This window comes from Acyrthosiphon pisum, chromosome A2 (genome assembly GCF_005508785.2).
Source record: "Acyrthosiphon pisum isolate AL4f chromosome A2, pea_aphid_22Mar2018_4r6ur, whole genome shotgun sequence".
Lineage (NCBI taxonomy): Eukaryota > Metazoa > Arthropoda > Insecta > Hemiptera > Aphididae > Acyrthosiphon > Acyrthosiphon pisum.
The window spans coordinates 75,850,125-75,867,652 of NC_042495.1; the positions used below are offsets into that span (position 1 = coordinate 75,850,125).

At 28.8% G+C, this 17,528-nt stretch overlaps 1 protein-coding gene across 1 annotated transcript; it reads right to left on the reverse strand.

Annotated features, from left to right (window-relative positions):
• Nucleotides 1–4,742: 4,742 nt before the first annotated feature.
• LOC100158795 (UDP-glucuronosyltransferase 2B2-like) lies at nucleotides 4,743–8,359 on the reverse strand. The gene is made up of 3 exons (XM_029490238.1): nucleotides 6,812–8,359; nucleotides 5,471–5,690; nucleotides 4,743–5,347 (listed from the first exon to the last, which is right to left on the reverse strand). Exons 1-3 carry the CDS (start codon nucleotides 7,682–7,684, stop codon nucleotides 5,124–5,126), a joined length of 1,317 nt encoding a protein of 438 aa, XP_029346098.1. The 5' UTR covers nucleotides 7,685–8,359; the 3' UTR covers nucleotides 4,743–5,123.
• Nucleotides 8,360–17,528: the final 9,169 nt, after the last annotated feature.

Consider the following 17,528-nt stretch of genomic DNA (forward strand, 5'->3'; position numbering starts at 1 on the left):
TCTTTCAACGTTCGTAACCATGGTGACAACTATGGTGTGCTTGTAATAATTTACTATCGTCGGCTAGTTAGGTTCAATATTCAATTTAAATTAGATGACACGGAAGCCTAGATCCAAAATTATAGTTTTGAGGACCCTGTGCAAAAATATTTAAAATTTTTAAGTCTCTCATCATACCAAAGGCATAGTAATATATAGGCATATTAATATAGTAATGTACGTTAGAGTAAACTTATACGTTAGAGTAAACTTAATTTTTATACTTTATTATAACAGATACAGCCATACAGGTATACATAAATTATTCATCTATTTATGTTGTATATTTTAGTGAAGTCTATGAGCCACTACTTAGTTCTATATGAGAAGCAACTAGTGTGGACATTTTTGGAAGGCAGCTTGTATATATAATTATAAACTACCTGATCATTGGAGACAACTAGTGTATATATATATACTATATAGGGACGGAGGCAGTTCGTATATTTTCGGAGGTAACTATAGTATGCACCATTGCACCGTGAAATTTGTATGTTCGTTGGAGAACAAACATACCTAATCTATTTCAATTTACAAGTTGAACCTAAAGCCATTTTACAAATTCCAGAGGTTGATGAACCCGAACATTGCATAGTTGGGCAAAATCGTATCTAGATAGTTATTTGAATAAATATGTATTCGAATAAAAAATTATTGGAATGATTTTTTTACAATTATTCGAATAATTAAAAAACGTGGTCAAAACTATTCTCAAAACTTAATTTTATGATAACTATTCCGATATATCGAAAAACAATTTCTGAAACTTTCGTCAAAATTGGTCAAGTAGTTTTTGAGTCCATAATCTAAAAACGTATAGACATTGCCTTTTGTTGTAAATTTCAATAACAAATAAATAATAATACTTTTAAATTATTTTATTTTATTTAAAAATAACCCATAGGAACGAATGGCGGATGCTACTCTGTATCGATTTTTGTTTTATAATTTTATATCTGGCAACCCTATATATAATTATAATATAAACGAAAATATATTCAATTTTTGTAAGCCAAAACGAAATTCATGTGTCAGCCACCCCAGCGAAACAAACATTTAGTGCTAATTGTTTCAGAAGTTTCCAAGTTCATACGCCCCATACAAACATACATCAATTTATATACATAATTATAGCTATATCTGGAACGAAGTAACTTCACTGTAGAATTTAAAACGACAGTGGACACTTGATTAAGTATCTAACCCCTTCCTCTCTTTACGTTGTAAGTGTTTTATAATTTTTTGTGATAATCAGATAATAACTAATTACATTTTGATTTACATGTCATTTTTATTTTCCTGCCACCGTCAACAAAATATATATTAATATAATGTATCTCAAACTTTTAATTCCTGCAATAGTAATATTTTTAAAAACAAAAAGGTGCATAAGTTTAAAAACAATTAAATAAGTATCAATTTTCTTTTATTATACAATAGGTCTTAAATTAAAATATTATATGGTGATAAAATTAGTGAACCAAATAATATGATTAATTTAATAGGTAAGTTAAAATATATTTCAATATATACAATTATAATAACTTTAAAGTAAGGTTCAAAGTTAATACTATATGAGTTACATGTTTAAATACTTAGGAAACACTTATATACAAATATTATACACAATAAGTATATATTACATGAGTGATTTATAGCTATACCTAAATATAATATTTCATTTATTTTTAGAAATTTAAAAACGAAATATTTGATTAATCTTTATACATAATATAATTAAAATGTGTTTTATTCAATGCCGACTTACACTACACAAGAAATAACAGATTTACTGTTTTTAGTTACGTACTTCAAAGTTCAAGTTAAACATGTCACTACTTAGGATTAATAATGCAATAGAAATAGTGCAATATAATATAAATTGGAAAAACCCTAGCTTTTCACTGGATTAGAAAGTGTTTCTTAAAAAATAAGTCAATACGCTAATCTACATAACGTTCGAAAGCTTGCAGGAGTACACCGCGTAGTCTGAACTCTGAAGAATAATTTTACTGGGAATCAATATTAATTATTAATTAAACATATATCTACATTGTAAGAATAAGGGAACTATAATACCTAACAAGAGATCGGGGTGATTGAAACAATGATAATATTATTATATGGATTAAAATTATTAAAATTATTTACTATTCGCTTTGACGTCTCGCGAGCGATCTAAAAGTTTTCTATATGCAGCATAATAATTAAAAATATTGTAGACTACGAAAACGACGAGGGATATGAAAGCGACCGTGAAACCTATCACGTCCAATAGGTAATATTGATACCACGGTAGATTTAATGCACGAGACTGCAAGTGCGGAGCTCCACGGTGGCGTAGGACGTACTCTGTCCAATAAACAACCAACGATTCCGGCGACATGGGCCGATCTTTGAATATTTTCATGGCGTTTTTAGCGCTCTCCAAGTATCTACAGGTACATACAATAATAAAAATTACGATAATTAAGATTCATGCAAATGCATAATTTATTATTATATTATATTTTACTTCTACCGATCCCGAATAAGAATTATTACGTTTGATAATTTGTAAAATATTCAAAAATTCTAAAATTATTTTAGCATTTATCTGACTGGCAAGAACATTAATTACATATTTCTGCAAATAACATGAAAAGTTGCATGTACTATAATCATTATCATATTTAGAGAAAATGGTTTGGTAAATAGTTTTTCAAAATACAAATAATAACACATTACGTAAGCACACCAATAGATTCGTAAAAGCCAAAGATTTAAGATTGTAAATTAATAAAGCCATGTTTTATTAATATTGTGTATAAAGTGTCTGATCCCAGAAATTTCAACACAAAATCGATCATCTTCGTATAATATATAAATATCTGATTTCATCTAAACTTGAACTTAAAAAAACTATAAAAGAAACTGTGTTTATATATATTTTTAGATTTTTTAGTTACAGTATGAACTAATTACGTGGAACCTTGTTTTAAATTTTTAAACCTTAGCTATACTTAAAAATGAACATTTTATAAAATTTTAACTGCAAAATAATTTGTAAATATTCAATTTAATAAATGTTGTCAAATTTTTAACTTAATATGCTTATAAAAAAACTTGTCTATTTTTTTTAAATATTTTTCAACTGATATTGTAAAAATGTGTGAGGAGCCTTGTTCTAAATGTCCAATCTTTCAGATCTCAAGAATACAATTTTAATGACATTAAAAAAAAAAATTTTAATTTAGAATGTTTGTAAACAGTTCCAAACGATTCAAAATTTTTTTGGAAATTTTAACGAGTATAGGAAATACTAAATGATAAAGTAGTGTGCATTTCAAGTATCTAGGGGTTATTCGTTATTGAATTACAACAAAATAAGAAAATCACTCCATGAGAAATCGAGTGAATATCCAATGTTGTAAAAATTCAAACTTCAAATGCTCATAAAAATTTAATTTGAATTTCCAGTCGAGATTTTTATATTTATAAAGGTAGATAAACTTACCTATGATTCTTATATTCAATTTTCGCATCTTACAAATAAAATGAAAGATGTGTAAAAATATCTAACTCAAAATAATTGGCATATTTTTGTAATTTTGTTAAAATTCGAACTTCAGACGCTTATAAAAAAACATCATGGATTTACTTTCAATTTTTTTTAATTTTACAATTACAACAAATGATGAGAAACCTTGTATCTATTACATTTTCAATATTTTTTATCGACATTAATAAAAAAACTAGTAAATATATCGAAAATGACATAAGCCTATAAATAGCTCAACATGTGAGTCAAAAATGTTGAACATTTTATGGTGTATAGTAAAATATAGTTAAAATATAATGAAATATAGTAAAATGCTAATATAAATATTCAGTGAAAAATTCATATATCTACAGAAATTTTTTAGCGTTACACCAAAAGCCAAAATCGATTTCGCGTAAAAATTCCCGTTTTTTTTAATTTTTACCCAGTGGTTTTGAAAACTACTGAGAATTTTTATTTTTGACCTCCCGAATGCACTAATAGATTTACTTTCCCACTGGAAAAGTTACTGAAGTGGAAAATAAAAATATTATTTCGGTTACTTATCGCGTACAGACAAAAATAAAAATAAATAACATATTATTGTAAAATCGCAATCGTTTGAAAAATATTATAAAATATTATTTCTTTGATCTGCCGACCATCGTTTGTAATCGCGTGTTATAAAAAGGTGTTCGCCATCGTGTAACGCAGATAATGTATACCTTTTTATCACTATCCGATTACAATTATAGGTAACGATTATAATATTCATACAGGTATACTATATCAAATAAATTTAAGGTTTATTTTACGTACTTTAATGTTTTTATAGTTTTGTATTTTAAATATATTTTTTTTTCCTAGTTATATATATTATAATTAATTGATAGATTTGAAATTTACGTGGGGTCCACATTAAAATCTACCTTAGACCCGGAACTACCCCTACTTAAAATGTTTCAAAATGTTTATATTATCATTTTATTTACGTGGTATAATTTTAAAAACATTTTTACCATTTTTGAGCTATACATAGACATTGTACATTTTTTTCTATTAATTTTGAAAAAAAAAAAATGTTACTTAGTCAAAAATTTTGAAAATTGAATACTAGGTTCCTCACAAGTTGTCTATTTATATGCATTTGAAGTTCATATTATGACGAGATTAGATATTTAAACAAATAATAACACTTGAAACTTATACGTATACGCTTTGGCGATAGGAAAACGATATTTTTGTCATGTTATGTTAGTAAAATGTACTTATACATTTTTAGGTGAGCCTATCATCGAATAGGTACCTAACATAATTTACTTTGAAAAAAGTAAGATTTTTCCAAATAGATCTCCGCCACCTCTATGTTTATATCAAGTTTCTATGTACAAAAATTATATCCTATCATAGGACTTACTCAGCAGATCAGATACCGAGGCTACTTCCCCCTTTATTGCTTTTAAATTCGGACCTTATTTTTTATTACAGAAACATGCGGTGGTTCGTAATTTTAATTTATCGTCGACGTTTTTTTAATATTTTTTCCACTAGTACGTTTCTATAATTACTTTTTGTTGTTGAGGAGTTCAAAGATGTTGTTTAAGAATGAGTCTTCGGTGACGGAAAGTAGTTCCATCGAAATAGCCATGCCGGCGTTGACCAGGTTGTCAATATTTCTCGGTTGGTCGCCGACCAAAGGAAACCCGAGGACCGGGACACCGGCGTCCACGGCTTCGTATAGCCCAGATATACCGCCGTGGCTGATGAACAGTTTCACGTTGGGGTGCACTACAACGACGATTATGAAAATAGTGTTAAAAGTGTTAAACGTTTTATTATTTATGAATTTGGTGATATGAGTTTATGTGATAATGATATTATGAAAATGATATTATATATTCTAATATTTACAAAGTATATCGCGTTGGGGAAGCCATTGTTTCGTCATCATATTTTTTGGTTTGTCTTCCATTTCATCTTCGTATTTCAACAACACTCTTTGTGGGACTCGTGCGAGCGCCTTTATCAATGATTTTTTTACGCTTTCCGGTATTGTAGACATTTTTACTGTTGAACCGAAACTGAAATAAATTACACCATGAGGCGATTGTTCGATGAATTCTAATACATCCTGAAATCAAAAAATTATATTTATTTCTTAAAATGTAAAATAAAACAATCTGTCAATCAACATACTGCTGTCTAGGATGATTAGGAATTTTGATAATATTACATAGGTATTTGTAGAGGCGTGGGGTGGTGTGAAGACGATGTTACCTTTCTGTTAAATGTTAATATCTTGTTTAAATAATATTTTAAACAAAAATGTACTTACATTATTATACAATTTACAACTATAGCTATAACGTGCAGTATAAAAAATAATATCAATTCAATTAGTTTAGTTATTTAAGTCTAAAAAATGAAATATATTTAATATATACAAGGACGTATAGAATAGATAACACCGACATTTGAAAACTGAAGTTCCTCACTATGTTCTCCAAATTATTTTTATTTTTAATCTTACTATACATATTGTAATAAAGTTGGATGTTAAAAATTTAAAGTTACAATATATATAAGTTAACTTTTATATTGATAATTTAAAAAGTTTATATTTAGTCAGTATAGTCGTTATAATAGCGTAGTGTCTATATAAGTCTATTGATATATTTTACAGAAAAAAAAAATCTTCAGAATAAAATAAATGTATTAATTATATTTAATATTTATATCAACTCTACATTATCATAATGATATAATAATGTAGTACCTATACCGGATTTTGAACATCGAACTCTGTTTTTGCAATTTTTTTTACTTATGTATATTTTATTTATGCTGAAAATCATTATACAATCATGATTTTATGGTAGTATTCAATTAGATACAATACTTGTATCACTTAGTGATGATTTTTAGGTGAAAGAATACAAAACTTTAAGACATAGAGACATAGTTGTTGATGTATTTTATTTATTTAGTTGCGTTAAAAATTTGACGCAGACACGCAGTTTAGTGGAACCAAAAGTTTTAAAAAAAAATGTATGTATCTGAAAATTATTTCAGTATTATTGATCAGGATATAATTATAATGGCCAATGGGTATGCTAAAATACGGAGTTAAGTAAATCGTTAAAAAAGATATTGCTCTTAAAACATATTAATGTACAAGTCACGAACTCTACTGATAATAAATATAATAATATTATAGTCGATCGCACATTTTTATAATAAGTCTTAACTCACTTTTTGCAAACTCTTGGCCACTTTTAGATGTATTCCGCCCACGTCGACGACGTTCCTGGGCACCGGACTCGGGGCGTCGCTAATGAAATGCCTGTTGACAAACACCAAAGACGGTGGCACGGGATCGAGTAGATCGTACTCCTTGGGTGGTTCGGTGTACTTGAGCACGAGCTCCTTGTACCGCTGCAAGGCCGAACCGCAGACCAGTAACGCCACGTTGCTCAACCTTTCCACGAACGTCTCGGGGACGGCGTGCACGGTCATCAGGTTGGAAACGGCGGCGGGGTTGGACACGTGACCGGTGATGGCGTGCTCCATGAACGCGATCAGTGGCAGCGGCGTGACGTAGATGAGTGGCACCCCGAGCCGAGCGGCCGCGTATGACATGCACTCGGACCAAAACGATTCGATGAGCACGGCGTCGAAGCCCGCGGCTGACGACTGTGGTCGGTCCTGCAACAGTTTTCTCATCTCGTCGCTGCCGTAAATCACGTCGCACTGCGACCGACCCATTTCCACGAAAGCGCCGTACGTCCAGAACGGGTTGCGGAAGTGGTCCAAGAGCCCGACCAGGTCCAGGTCCAGGCCCACCGGAAACCCTCTGGATATGTCCACTTCTGTGTAATTGTCCCGGTCACCGTCCAAAAACGGCGTGAACGCGGTGACTGTGTGCCCGTTGTCCACCAGTGCCCTGATAATGCCACTCATGAAGTTCCAGTGGCTCCTGCCGCCCACCGTCTCCACGGCCAATATCCTCGCGCATCCCGTGGGAACGGGCCCCGGCCACACGGCCAACGCGAACATCATCACCGCAGCAGCGCTCGATACCAAAGACATTCCGGTGCGCATCGTAGCTGCAGTAGTATGCCCCATATATATATTACGTGGACTCGTGATGGCGATTTCCGGCGGGAAATTAAAAAGAAAATTGGAATAGTCGGCAAGATAAGTACAATCGTATTTTTCTGTTGCGATCGATAATGCGTATATGGTTAGCGACACGGTGCGATCGGTTTTGTGGTGTGCGAATCGTACGAGGGCGCCGTTTTTAAACTGGTCGAGCGTTTATTTAATATTAGAAATTGCCATCATCGCCACGGCGCTGTTAATCTATTTGAATCATAATAATGTTGTAGCTGAAATATGTGTAGTGTGTACGCACTTTTATAACACTTCAGGCGGAGATAAGAGCATGAAATATTGTTGCAATTTTCGAACACTCAAAGTTCGAGTTTTTTTTACACTTGTATATTACGAATTTATGAATTGCTGGTATTATAGTATAGGCTTATCTTTTTATGCTAAAATTGCGGTCATTGAACTCTTTAACATGGATAACAGATCGTGGAAAATAACGCGGTAAAGTGTTTTGATATGGTGTTTGTTTTGTTTTTCGTGCGTCTCAGACTACATTTAATTAAACTATTATATAATTTATATTTTAAGTGATAAAGAGTGATACTTGTTGTCGTCGTTATAGATAGTTAGAGTGCTTATCAAAAGGAACGGGAACTAATGATTTTCGTCTTTCGAAATGTTTGAAATATATTTAGAACAGCCTGAACACGTTGGATTACATACTAACACAGTTAAATAATAATAATACATAGTATATTTATAGTGTAGGTATTCAAATTTGAAATTTTATTTTAAAAAATAAAATTTTTTTATATAGTTTTTGTTAGATGACTATTTTGGTATGAGTTGTCTGTAGAGATGGCATACTGATAAACACACTAATCAATCACATACATATTTTATGGGACACTTCGTAATGACATTATATTATATTCAAATTTTTCGAATTAAAAAAAAAAAAAAATAGTAAATCCTTATACTTACAAAATGATTTTTGGTTTAAGATATTTTTTTAATTTTTAATTTTTAATTTTCAAAAATATTAATGAATAGACAATTTTCTACCAAAAACAAATATCTACATAACGATAATTTGAAATTTATTTTTATAAATTGAATAGAAGTTAAGAAGAAGAATCTTTAATACAACAATAAAAAGTAAAATTCAGTCAGCCAGATTAATTATATACCTACTTATAGGTATTATGAGTGTTTTTTAAGTCATTATTTTACGTAAATATTATAACTTACAATGTACTATATTGGTATGCTTTATCGTTATATAATATTAACAGGGCCTAAAGATATATTATAACTAGGTACAATAAAAATAATACATTTTTTGTCTTTAGTATAGTTTTGAACTATAACTCCGTTTAAATTTTAAATTGCAATAGACAATAATACATACCATAATATAGAATTATAATCTTGTGAATTGGGCTCGGAAGTTGTCGTATATTTTGCATTTTTTTTGTGGGATATTAGATTTATTGCTAATCGGGTTAGAAAATAGTTTAAAAACAATACGAATAAAAAAATAAAAGCTTATAGAGCATTTTTTTTTTGATTTGCTTCGATGAATGTATTGATTTCAGAGTGATGTGTTTTTTTTCTGTTTGCCATCACCTTTTAGGGCAGTAAATATGCTTTGAGTTTTATACAGTTTATAAAAGCTTATAAAGTTTATAAAATGCTTTTAAATTATTTTCAGCATCATTCATAGTAGGAAAATGTATCTAGTTGGTATATATTTGGAGGGGATGGATCTAAAGTAAAAATGTTCAGTAGTTTTCAAAAGTGAAACGAAAAACAAAAAATTAATTAATTAAGAATAAGCGAGAATTTTTAGGCAAAACAAGTTTTTGAGATTTTGTTGTTTTGTAGTAACTTAAAAACGAATAACCGTAGATTTGAAATATTTATAATACCTATTTACAATTTTTAAAAATGCGTGAATTATAAATTACATTATACATTCATTTTGAGAGATCATAATTTTTATACTTAAACAGTATAACTATACAGGCACATCGCACATCAAATCAATTTAACTTTCTTAAGAATACGAGTATATAGCTCTGGGATTAGCTATTTATAATTTTATAAAATATTGATGTAAAAAAATAGCTGCATATTTTTACATTTTTAACCACACAAATATAAAGTACTTTTTAAGAGTATTAAGTTCTTATAGCTCTACATATGAACTAAAACTAAATTGAAATACATTTTGACTCCAATTGGTTTTTCTATAAATTTCGTTGATATTACAGTTGAAAAATTTCAAAATTTCAAAATCATAATTATAGACTAAGGTCTACTATAGATATATCAGATATTATACTATATGATATATCATCAGAACTTAATACTATAATTAGTACCGTATGTGTCTATCATATCGCATGTAATGCTGTAGTGTTTACTGTATTATAGGTACTATAGCTTTATCATTTAAAGCTCATATTACGGTCATTGAACCCATGGTGAAATATCATTGATATTAATATAGTATAGGTACTATAGTAGGTACTTCACTTAAATCCATGTAATATTAATAATAATATTGGTTATCAAAAGTGCTTACCCTGTTAATGGTTAAAAATATATCTAAGAAACAACCATCACGCGAAAATCACGTACACTACGGTAGGTTTTTTTCGTTTAAATACTTGTATAGATATACCTAATAGCTAGGTATACAACTATACAAGTATTTAAAATACTTGTATCAAAATCGCAATACCTTCGTATAAAATAAATTATATAAGTGTTAAGTATTTGTATGTTAAAATAATAATTATATGCAGGACCACACTACCGTAATGAGGATAGGTGGATACTGGATAGGTATATTTTCTATAACTATTTGAAACGCATACATCAGAAAGTACATTATGACTACTGAGTACTGACTAGGTACTTACCTACCTATAATATTATGGTCCATATGGATAATAAATAATGATATACAAATGTTAACACTATCCGAAGTTGCTTATTTTTGGTTTTTATACGTTGTAGACGCGTTGCATTTTACTTACCTATTCGATATTTATCATGGAATATAATATCAGTATAATAATTAATAACTAATAACTAATAAAATCATTGAAACCTAAACTAGGCATAAAAAGTTATTCACTGCAACTACCTACATGTATGGACGATCTCAAAAAAAAATCATGGGAGGGAGTTGTAATTTTCAAAATTGCCGAATAGAATTTGAAATTCAAAATTTTTGTTAATTATTATGTTATTTTTAGTTACATGCTATAAATTTATAATTTATTTATTACCTTATGTTAAAATTTTTAGTTTAAATCAAATTTGAAGTTGAAACTTAGAAATACCTAACTTATTATTTTTAATTTATATCAGAATGAAATAAAGTCAACAAACATATGAAATAGGTAATAATTATAATTCATCACTTATTATTGTTGTTTCCAAATCATTATCTACATTATAAGAATCGTCATCTTCTATCATAACCTATATAAATGTAAAATAATCTTAATAATTGTATTTGCATAAAATGAAGATACCTAATTATTTACCAATGGTTTTAATCTAGTTATTAAAAAATGTCGATATACGATAATAGATATAATTATTTAATTTTTTCTGAAAGATATTTATTATTCTTTATTAATAATAAACCAAAAAAAAAAAAAAATACATTTATTTAAAAAAAAAAACAATATTCACTTGGATTTTACACTGTTTTTAACATATATTTTACTCGTTTTAAACAACTAACAAAACGTTTAAAACAAATGTTTTAAATTCATGTTTTAAACATAAAAACCCTGGCTGTGGCTCCATCCATAATATATTATAATCTAAGGCCGCATGTCCGCATTGCTTAAATGCGATGACGGATGACAGAAATTGGCGGTTTATTGATTTTCTACTGAATATTACATGCATGATATAATATTTTTATATTGTTATATCATTATAAGTACGCGTGTTATGTTATGAGCCGTTCATTAGGTTTTTATCTTGTGCCGACTGCCGATTATCGTAGTCTCACTTTACTTTTGGGAATCCGCTCCATGAAAATATTTAGTTTAAACAATATCGTCTTAAAATAATTGGTTTAATTCAGGTGAAAATAAATTCCATTTTGCCGACTGAAAATCAAATATTGCCGAGTGGGCAAATTGTAAAACACCCCCCCTGACCATTTTATAAATTTTTAACTGCAAAATCATTTTTAAATTTTAAATTTGATAAATGTTGTCAAAAATCGAACTTTAAATTCTTATAAAAAAAAATTGTGTTTATGTATTTTAAATATTTTTCAACTGCTATTTAAGCAATTAGTCAGGAGCCTTGTATTACATTTTGAACCTTTTTGGCAACAAATATAATTTTATTGATATTTATAGAAAAAGAAACTAAAAAAATTTAAATTTAAAATTGTCCGTAAACAGCTCCAAACGTAAGTTTCATTTAGGTACACAATTTAATTCTCAAACGATATTTAGGATTTTTTTTAAAAATATGTATTTGTTTGTATAGACTATAGAGTACCTATTTTGTTTCAATCTACAAATAAGTCAATTGTCCTTACACTTTTACCTCGTAGTATTGAAATTATGACACTACATTTTTCAAATTTCGTAATTCAGATTGTATTTACAGATTTTTGATGATATTGTTGAACTATCAGTGAACTATTTTTGTTAGGAAAATGTGTTAATTTGTATAGAAAACAATTCAGACCTACCAAATCGTTACTAATTACAATGACGTAGACGTGACCATGACACACACAAGACCTAGATTGGACCAAGAATCGATTGTTAATAAATATTATAATGAGTGCGATGTCACGCATTCTCTAGTGAATTATGAATATAATGATTAATTAAAGTATTTTCCTATAATGTATAAACCCTTAAAAAGGACTTTAATATTGTCGAACAAATAGGTGGGTAAATAACTTTTAATTACTAGTTGAAACTTGAAACCTGCAGGCATGCTGCTGCATTAAACACGATTGTCATATACCTTCAAACTTATCACTAAATAAATATTGACAGGAAATAAAATAATATAATACTTGGAAGGTTTCTTACCTTTAATTAAAATACCTTTTACTGCATCAATCATAAATTATACATAAATAATTTCCATACATTTCTTGAAAAGGCAACCAAGTAGGTTAGGTATATTATGTATTTGAGTGTTTCACTAATTCGCCTTAGTCTTCACTGCAGTCATAAGCCTGCGCAGACATTTCTGGCAGGATATAACATACGCCTAAATTATAAAAACTAATTGGGATGGGGTGACCTCATTTAACTACATTCACCGTATTAAAAAAAAATATTTTATAAATAAAAATAAAATTATTGACTATCATGATAAATTTGAATATTGAGGGGGGAAATTCGCCGAGTAGTCCATGCCTGCCAAGCCTACCATGACTATACCTCGTGAGCACGCTTATGACTACGGTCAGACACATACAGTTGAATAAAGAAAGACGGCAATATCTACTGTAAGATGTAGCTATACAATTTTAAAATAATATAAAATTTTCTTTTTTTAAAACATATAATTTTAAAAATAAATACATAATAGCATTAGTATAACTTAAAAAAAATGTATTGGGTAAGTATAACTATTTACTTTGATTACATTTAAGGTGTTCACTTCAACCAATGCAATTTAAAATAAACGAACCATACAGTGGTTAAAAATTCAAGTCAATTTCGCAGAATTGTGTTTATCTCTATAATAACATAACATCATAAATACCGTAAAAACTCAATTTTTTGGAAAAGGTTTGTTAACATTACCTAAATTTATATATAATAATAATATGTAGTTTAGCAGTTATAAGAAGTATTCAGATCAGTTTATGCGGGATAGGTATATTTTTTGACAGGTTACGAAAAGATATATTACATAAACATTGATAATTATTATTATTTATATTTATATTCACGGCAATAGAGATAGAATTTTCAACCCGGTGTTGGCCAAAATTATCGGATTCTATCAAATTTTGGACACCGAAACAGTAACATTTCTAGACCGTGACTACTATAAAAAATGTTTACTACAGAATTTTCATATTTCTCATCGTCTAAGAATGTCTTGTTTCGGCGATGGTATGCTTAAATGGTTTGTATTATTGCATTAACAACATTGTCGAGGCCATGTTATATTTCGGCTTCGTGGGAAGCTCACTGTACTCGAATTACAAGATGTACCTCATCCTCAACCGCTCAAAAGTTAGATGGGATTGCTTGTCGGTCACAAAGTTCGACTTCACGTCGCACGGTTTCCAGGACATACATACACTGTACAAGTGGCGAAATCTTTCCATTAAATACACGAGCATATATGCGATAGGTTTTTTAACAGTGTTAATCTTCTATGTGCCGTGTCCGCTGGTATTTAGTAACACGTTTACAACGATGAAAAATCACGATGGATCGTCCAGCGCCTATCGCCTGAACGTTCTCAATTTATATTTATTCATCTCGGAAGAAGCTTACAACACATATTATTATGTATTTTACATAATCGAAGCGTTTGGCATTATCGTTTCTGTGTTATTTGTACTTATTTTTGATACCATTGTGAATACGTTGGCCATCGCATTATCCGGTCAATTACAAATGATATCCTTTGTGTTCGAATCGGTCGGACATAAATCCCTTCACTCCCCAAATAGTAAGTACCTAGAGTATTGACATGCATGTATTAGAGAAATTTAGAGTGGGTAAATGACTATTAATTATCTCATCAGGGGTGGTCAAGGGAAGAATTATTTTTTCATCTATGATTCATTTTTATAATTCTCAATTCTACCCCACAATAGTGCAATACTAAATATATGTATATATTGACGAGTAAAGTTAAAATGTTAAATGTTAATATTATTAAGTATGATAAAGAATATAATATTAAGAATAAAACATTCTGGTGAATGGAAAGGTGATTTTTTGTCTTCGTCTAACACATGTAAAATATATAGCAATTTAACCATATTGTTTTCATTCATTGATCTAGTTAGGCTATAAGAATGCTGAAAAGATTAAAATTTTTCGTCAAGACTACTTGAGATCGATTTCCCTATATTTTCTATTTATTTACCTTCTCGGCTTCTCTAAAAATGGAAATAATAAATTTTTCCAATTACTAATTTTTTCATTTTTAGTATGACTATCTTATATTTTAGGGAGATAAAATCAAAAATATTGGACATTTGATTCCAAGTATTCGAATCTGTTTTTAGAATTCGTATAGCTTTACTAGATCAATTAGTGGCTGTAGCCATTTTCCTCCAAAAACGAGATACCGCTTTTCTCCACTGTCCATTTTCCTCCAATAAATAATAAATAAAATAATAAAATAGTTAATTCAAATAATTTATGCATATCAAAAAAAATAAAAATATTCTTTATTAGGCTTAATTGACAGCTGATATAGATAAAGCCGATTCCAGAATATATCAATCAAAAATGTGATCCTAGTAGGGCTTGCATTTGAAAAAAGTTCTGTTTTATGTTATTTACAATTAAAACGTTACGCAATTTTTGCGTTTATCGTTATTTAGAATTAAAATTTATTCAACTTGTGCGTTTATCGTTATACAGAATTAAAACGTTATCAAAGTTTTGCGTTTATTGTTATTCAGAACTAAAACGTTATACAAGTTTTGCGTTTTTCGTTATTTAAAATGGTGTTAATACCTACCTATAAAATTTAAAAATAACAACTAATTCGGGTATAGCCGTATAGGTAATGGCCCTATTTTTCGTTTAATGATATTTTATAAATTACGTTTTGCGTTATGTTTTGTTAAATGATACCTATATAATATATTTTGTTAATAGTTATGTTTTGTTTTGCGGTATTTAATTAGGTATTTTTGATTATCGTTTTCGGTTATCATTATGTTTACAAATTTCAACCGTCTTCTGTCAAATTCAACGTTATTATAACGTTTGCAAGCTCTGGCTTCTAGCCTTACTTTATCTTTATAATACGAAACGTAATACTACAACACTGGCTAAAATATTGGAGGAAAATAGACATAATAACAGTCTAAAATAATGTGGAGGAAAATGGACAGTGGTGGAAAACGGTATCTCGTATTTGGAGGAAAATGGAACCGCCCCAATTGCCAATTAGTATGTTAGAATAATAACACATATGCATTTCTTTGTTCTGCGTGTGTTAGCCAAAGACAGAAAATCACTATTAAAATCACCATTAAAATAAATATAACACTAACATTTATATTGAAAATAAACAAAATAATTAGTTGTAAAACAAAATCCTGTCACCAAAATTTGTCAGGCCTCAAAAATATGTTAGTTTAAAAGGGTATACAAAGCATAATGTATAACCATAATTATAATGCTAGGTTATCTTTTGTAGATAATAATGATAACAAGATTAAGTTACCTAATGAAAGTATAAAATATATGGCAGTTTACAATGACTTAAAAACAATAATAATCGATCATCATTCAGAAAGCATTCTGAAGTAAGTTCCTATTCATTTTGTTTTCTAAATATAAAAAATGTTATTAATATTGATTTTTAAATCTACAATATTAATATTTGATGTAAGTTTTTGAATATTATGAGGTATGTATAGAGGTATAGGTACATGAAAAAATTATATTATCATCAAAAAAAATAATTAGTTACTTCAAATATCAAGCAAAGCTGTCTTGTTGAATAATATGAGTGTTTTTACAATAATTTGTCTCTTTTTTTTCTTGACATAGGAAATATGATGAATTTTTATCAATATTTCGACCAAAAATGTTACTGCAAGTATTTGCTTTGTCGTATTCGATCATTATACTTTGGTTCATTTTTCTGACGGTAGATACAGACATAATAGAACACTAGCATGCATTTATTTGTTTAGATAAATATAATTATGTTTTTTCAAACATTTTATTTGTATATAAGGTAGCTTGGTAGTTTTCACATGCTATTTATATTTAAATATATATATATATATTATATATAATATAATATATATATCTCACGACAAGTGATTATATATATTTAATGTACTTAATGTTTTCAGAGTTTTATTGAAGAAGATTTTACGGAATCTATGGCAGTTGCATCGATGAAAGTTATTATTGCAATTCCTTTTTATAATATCATTCAAATGTTTATGTCATGTTATGTCACGTATTTGATACATTACACGCCAAAGCAGTGGCGGTCAAATGATTTTGTTATTGGGGCTGATTGTTTAACATACCTATGCATTATTTTATCATTAAAAATATAATTTATGGTTATGTCTAAGTCTAATATCAATTTATAAAATTATGGTAAATACAAACATTATTTATAACTTAGGTATACACACTGAATCACGGACATTCCCCCCGACCATTAATTTATTAATTTTTAATGCTTAAAATATAAAATATATGCTTATTTTTTTTTTAATTTTTATTTTTGAAGTAGTTCAGTGGATCGAACAAATAGATTTGTAACCTATTATATTTATGAAAAAAAAAAAATGCTTATATTATGTTTTAAATTAAAAAAAAATAATTTCTTATTAAATAATATTGTATTATAAAATTCAATATTATTAGTCAATAATAAACTTAAAAAAAAAAATTTGGGGAAAAATGTCCACATCAAAAATATACCGGGGGGAAAATATTCCGAAAACAATCAGGGCCCCTGATTAACTGCACAATGAAAAGCCAAAGAAAAAATATTACTGCTAAGTCACAACTTGATTTTCTGTAACGATATTAGTGACCTTACTTATTTTTTCATTCGCCGAGCGTTTAGAAGTAGAGCAACTTGCATCAAAATAGCTAGTAATTTTCTTTTT

Excerpts from the sequence above, each read along its gene's own strand:
- LOC100158795 (XM_029490238.1), bottom strand. The coding sequence starts at position 7,684 with ATGGGGCATACTACTGCAGCTACGATGCGCACCGGAATGTCTTTGGTA. Across the intron at positions 5,691-6,811 it reads TGGCCAAGAGTTTGCAAAAA|GATGTATTAGAATTCATCGA; the intron begins GTGAGTTAAGAC and ends TTTTGATTTCAG. Across the intron at positions 5,348-5,470 it reads TCCCCAACGCGATATACTTT|TGCACCCCAACGTGAAACTG; the intron begins GTAAATATTAGA and ends TCGTCGTTGTAG.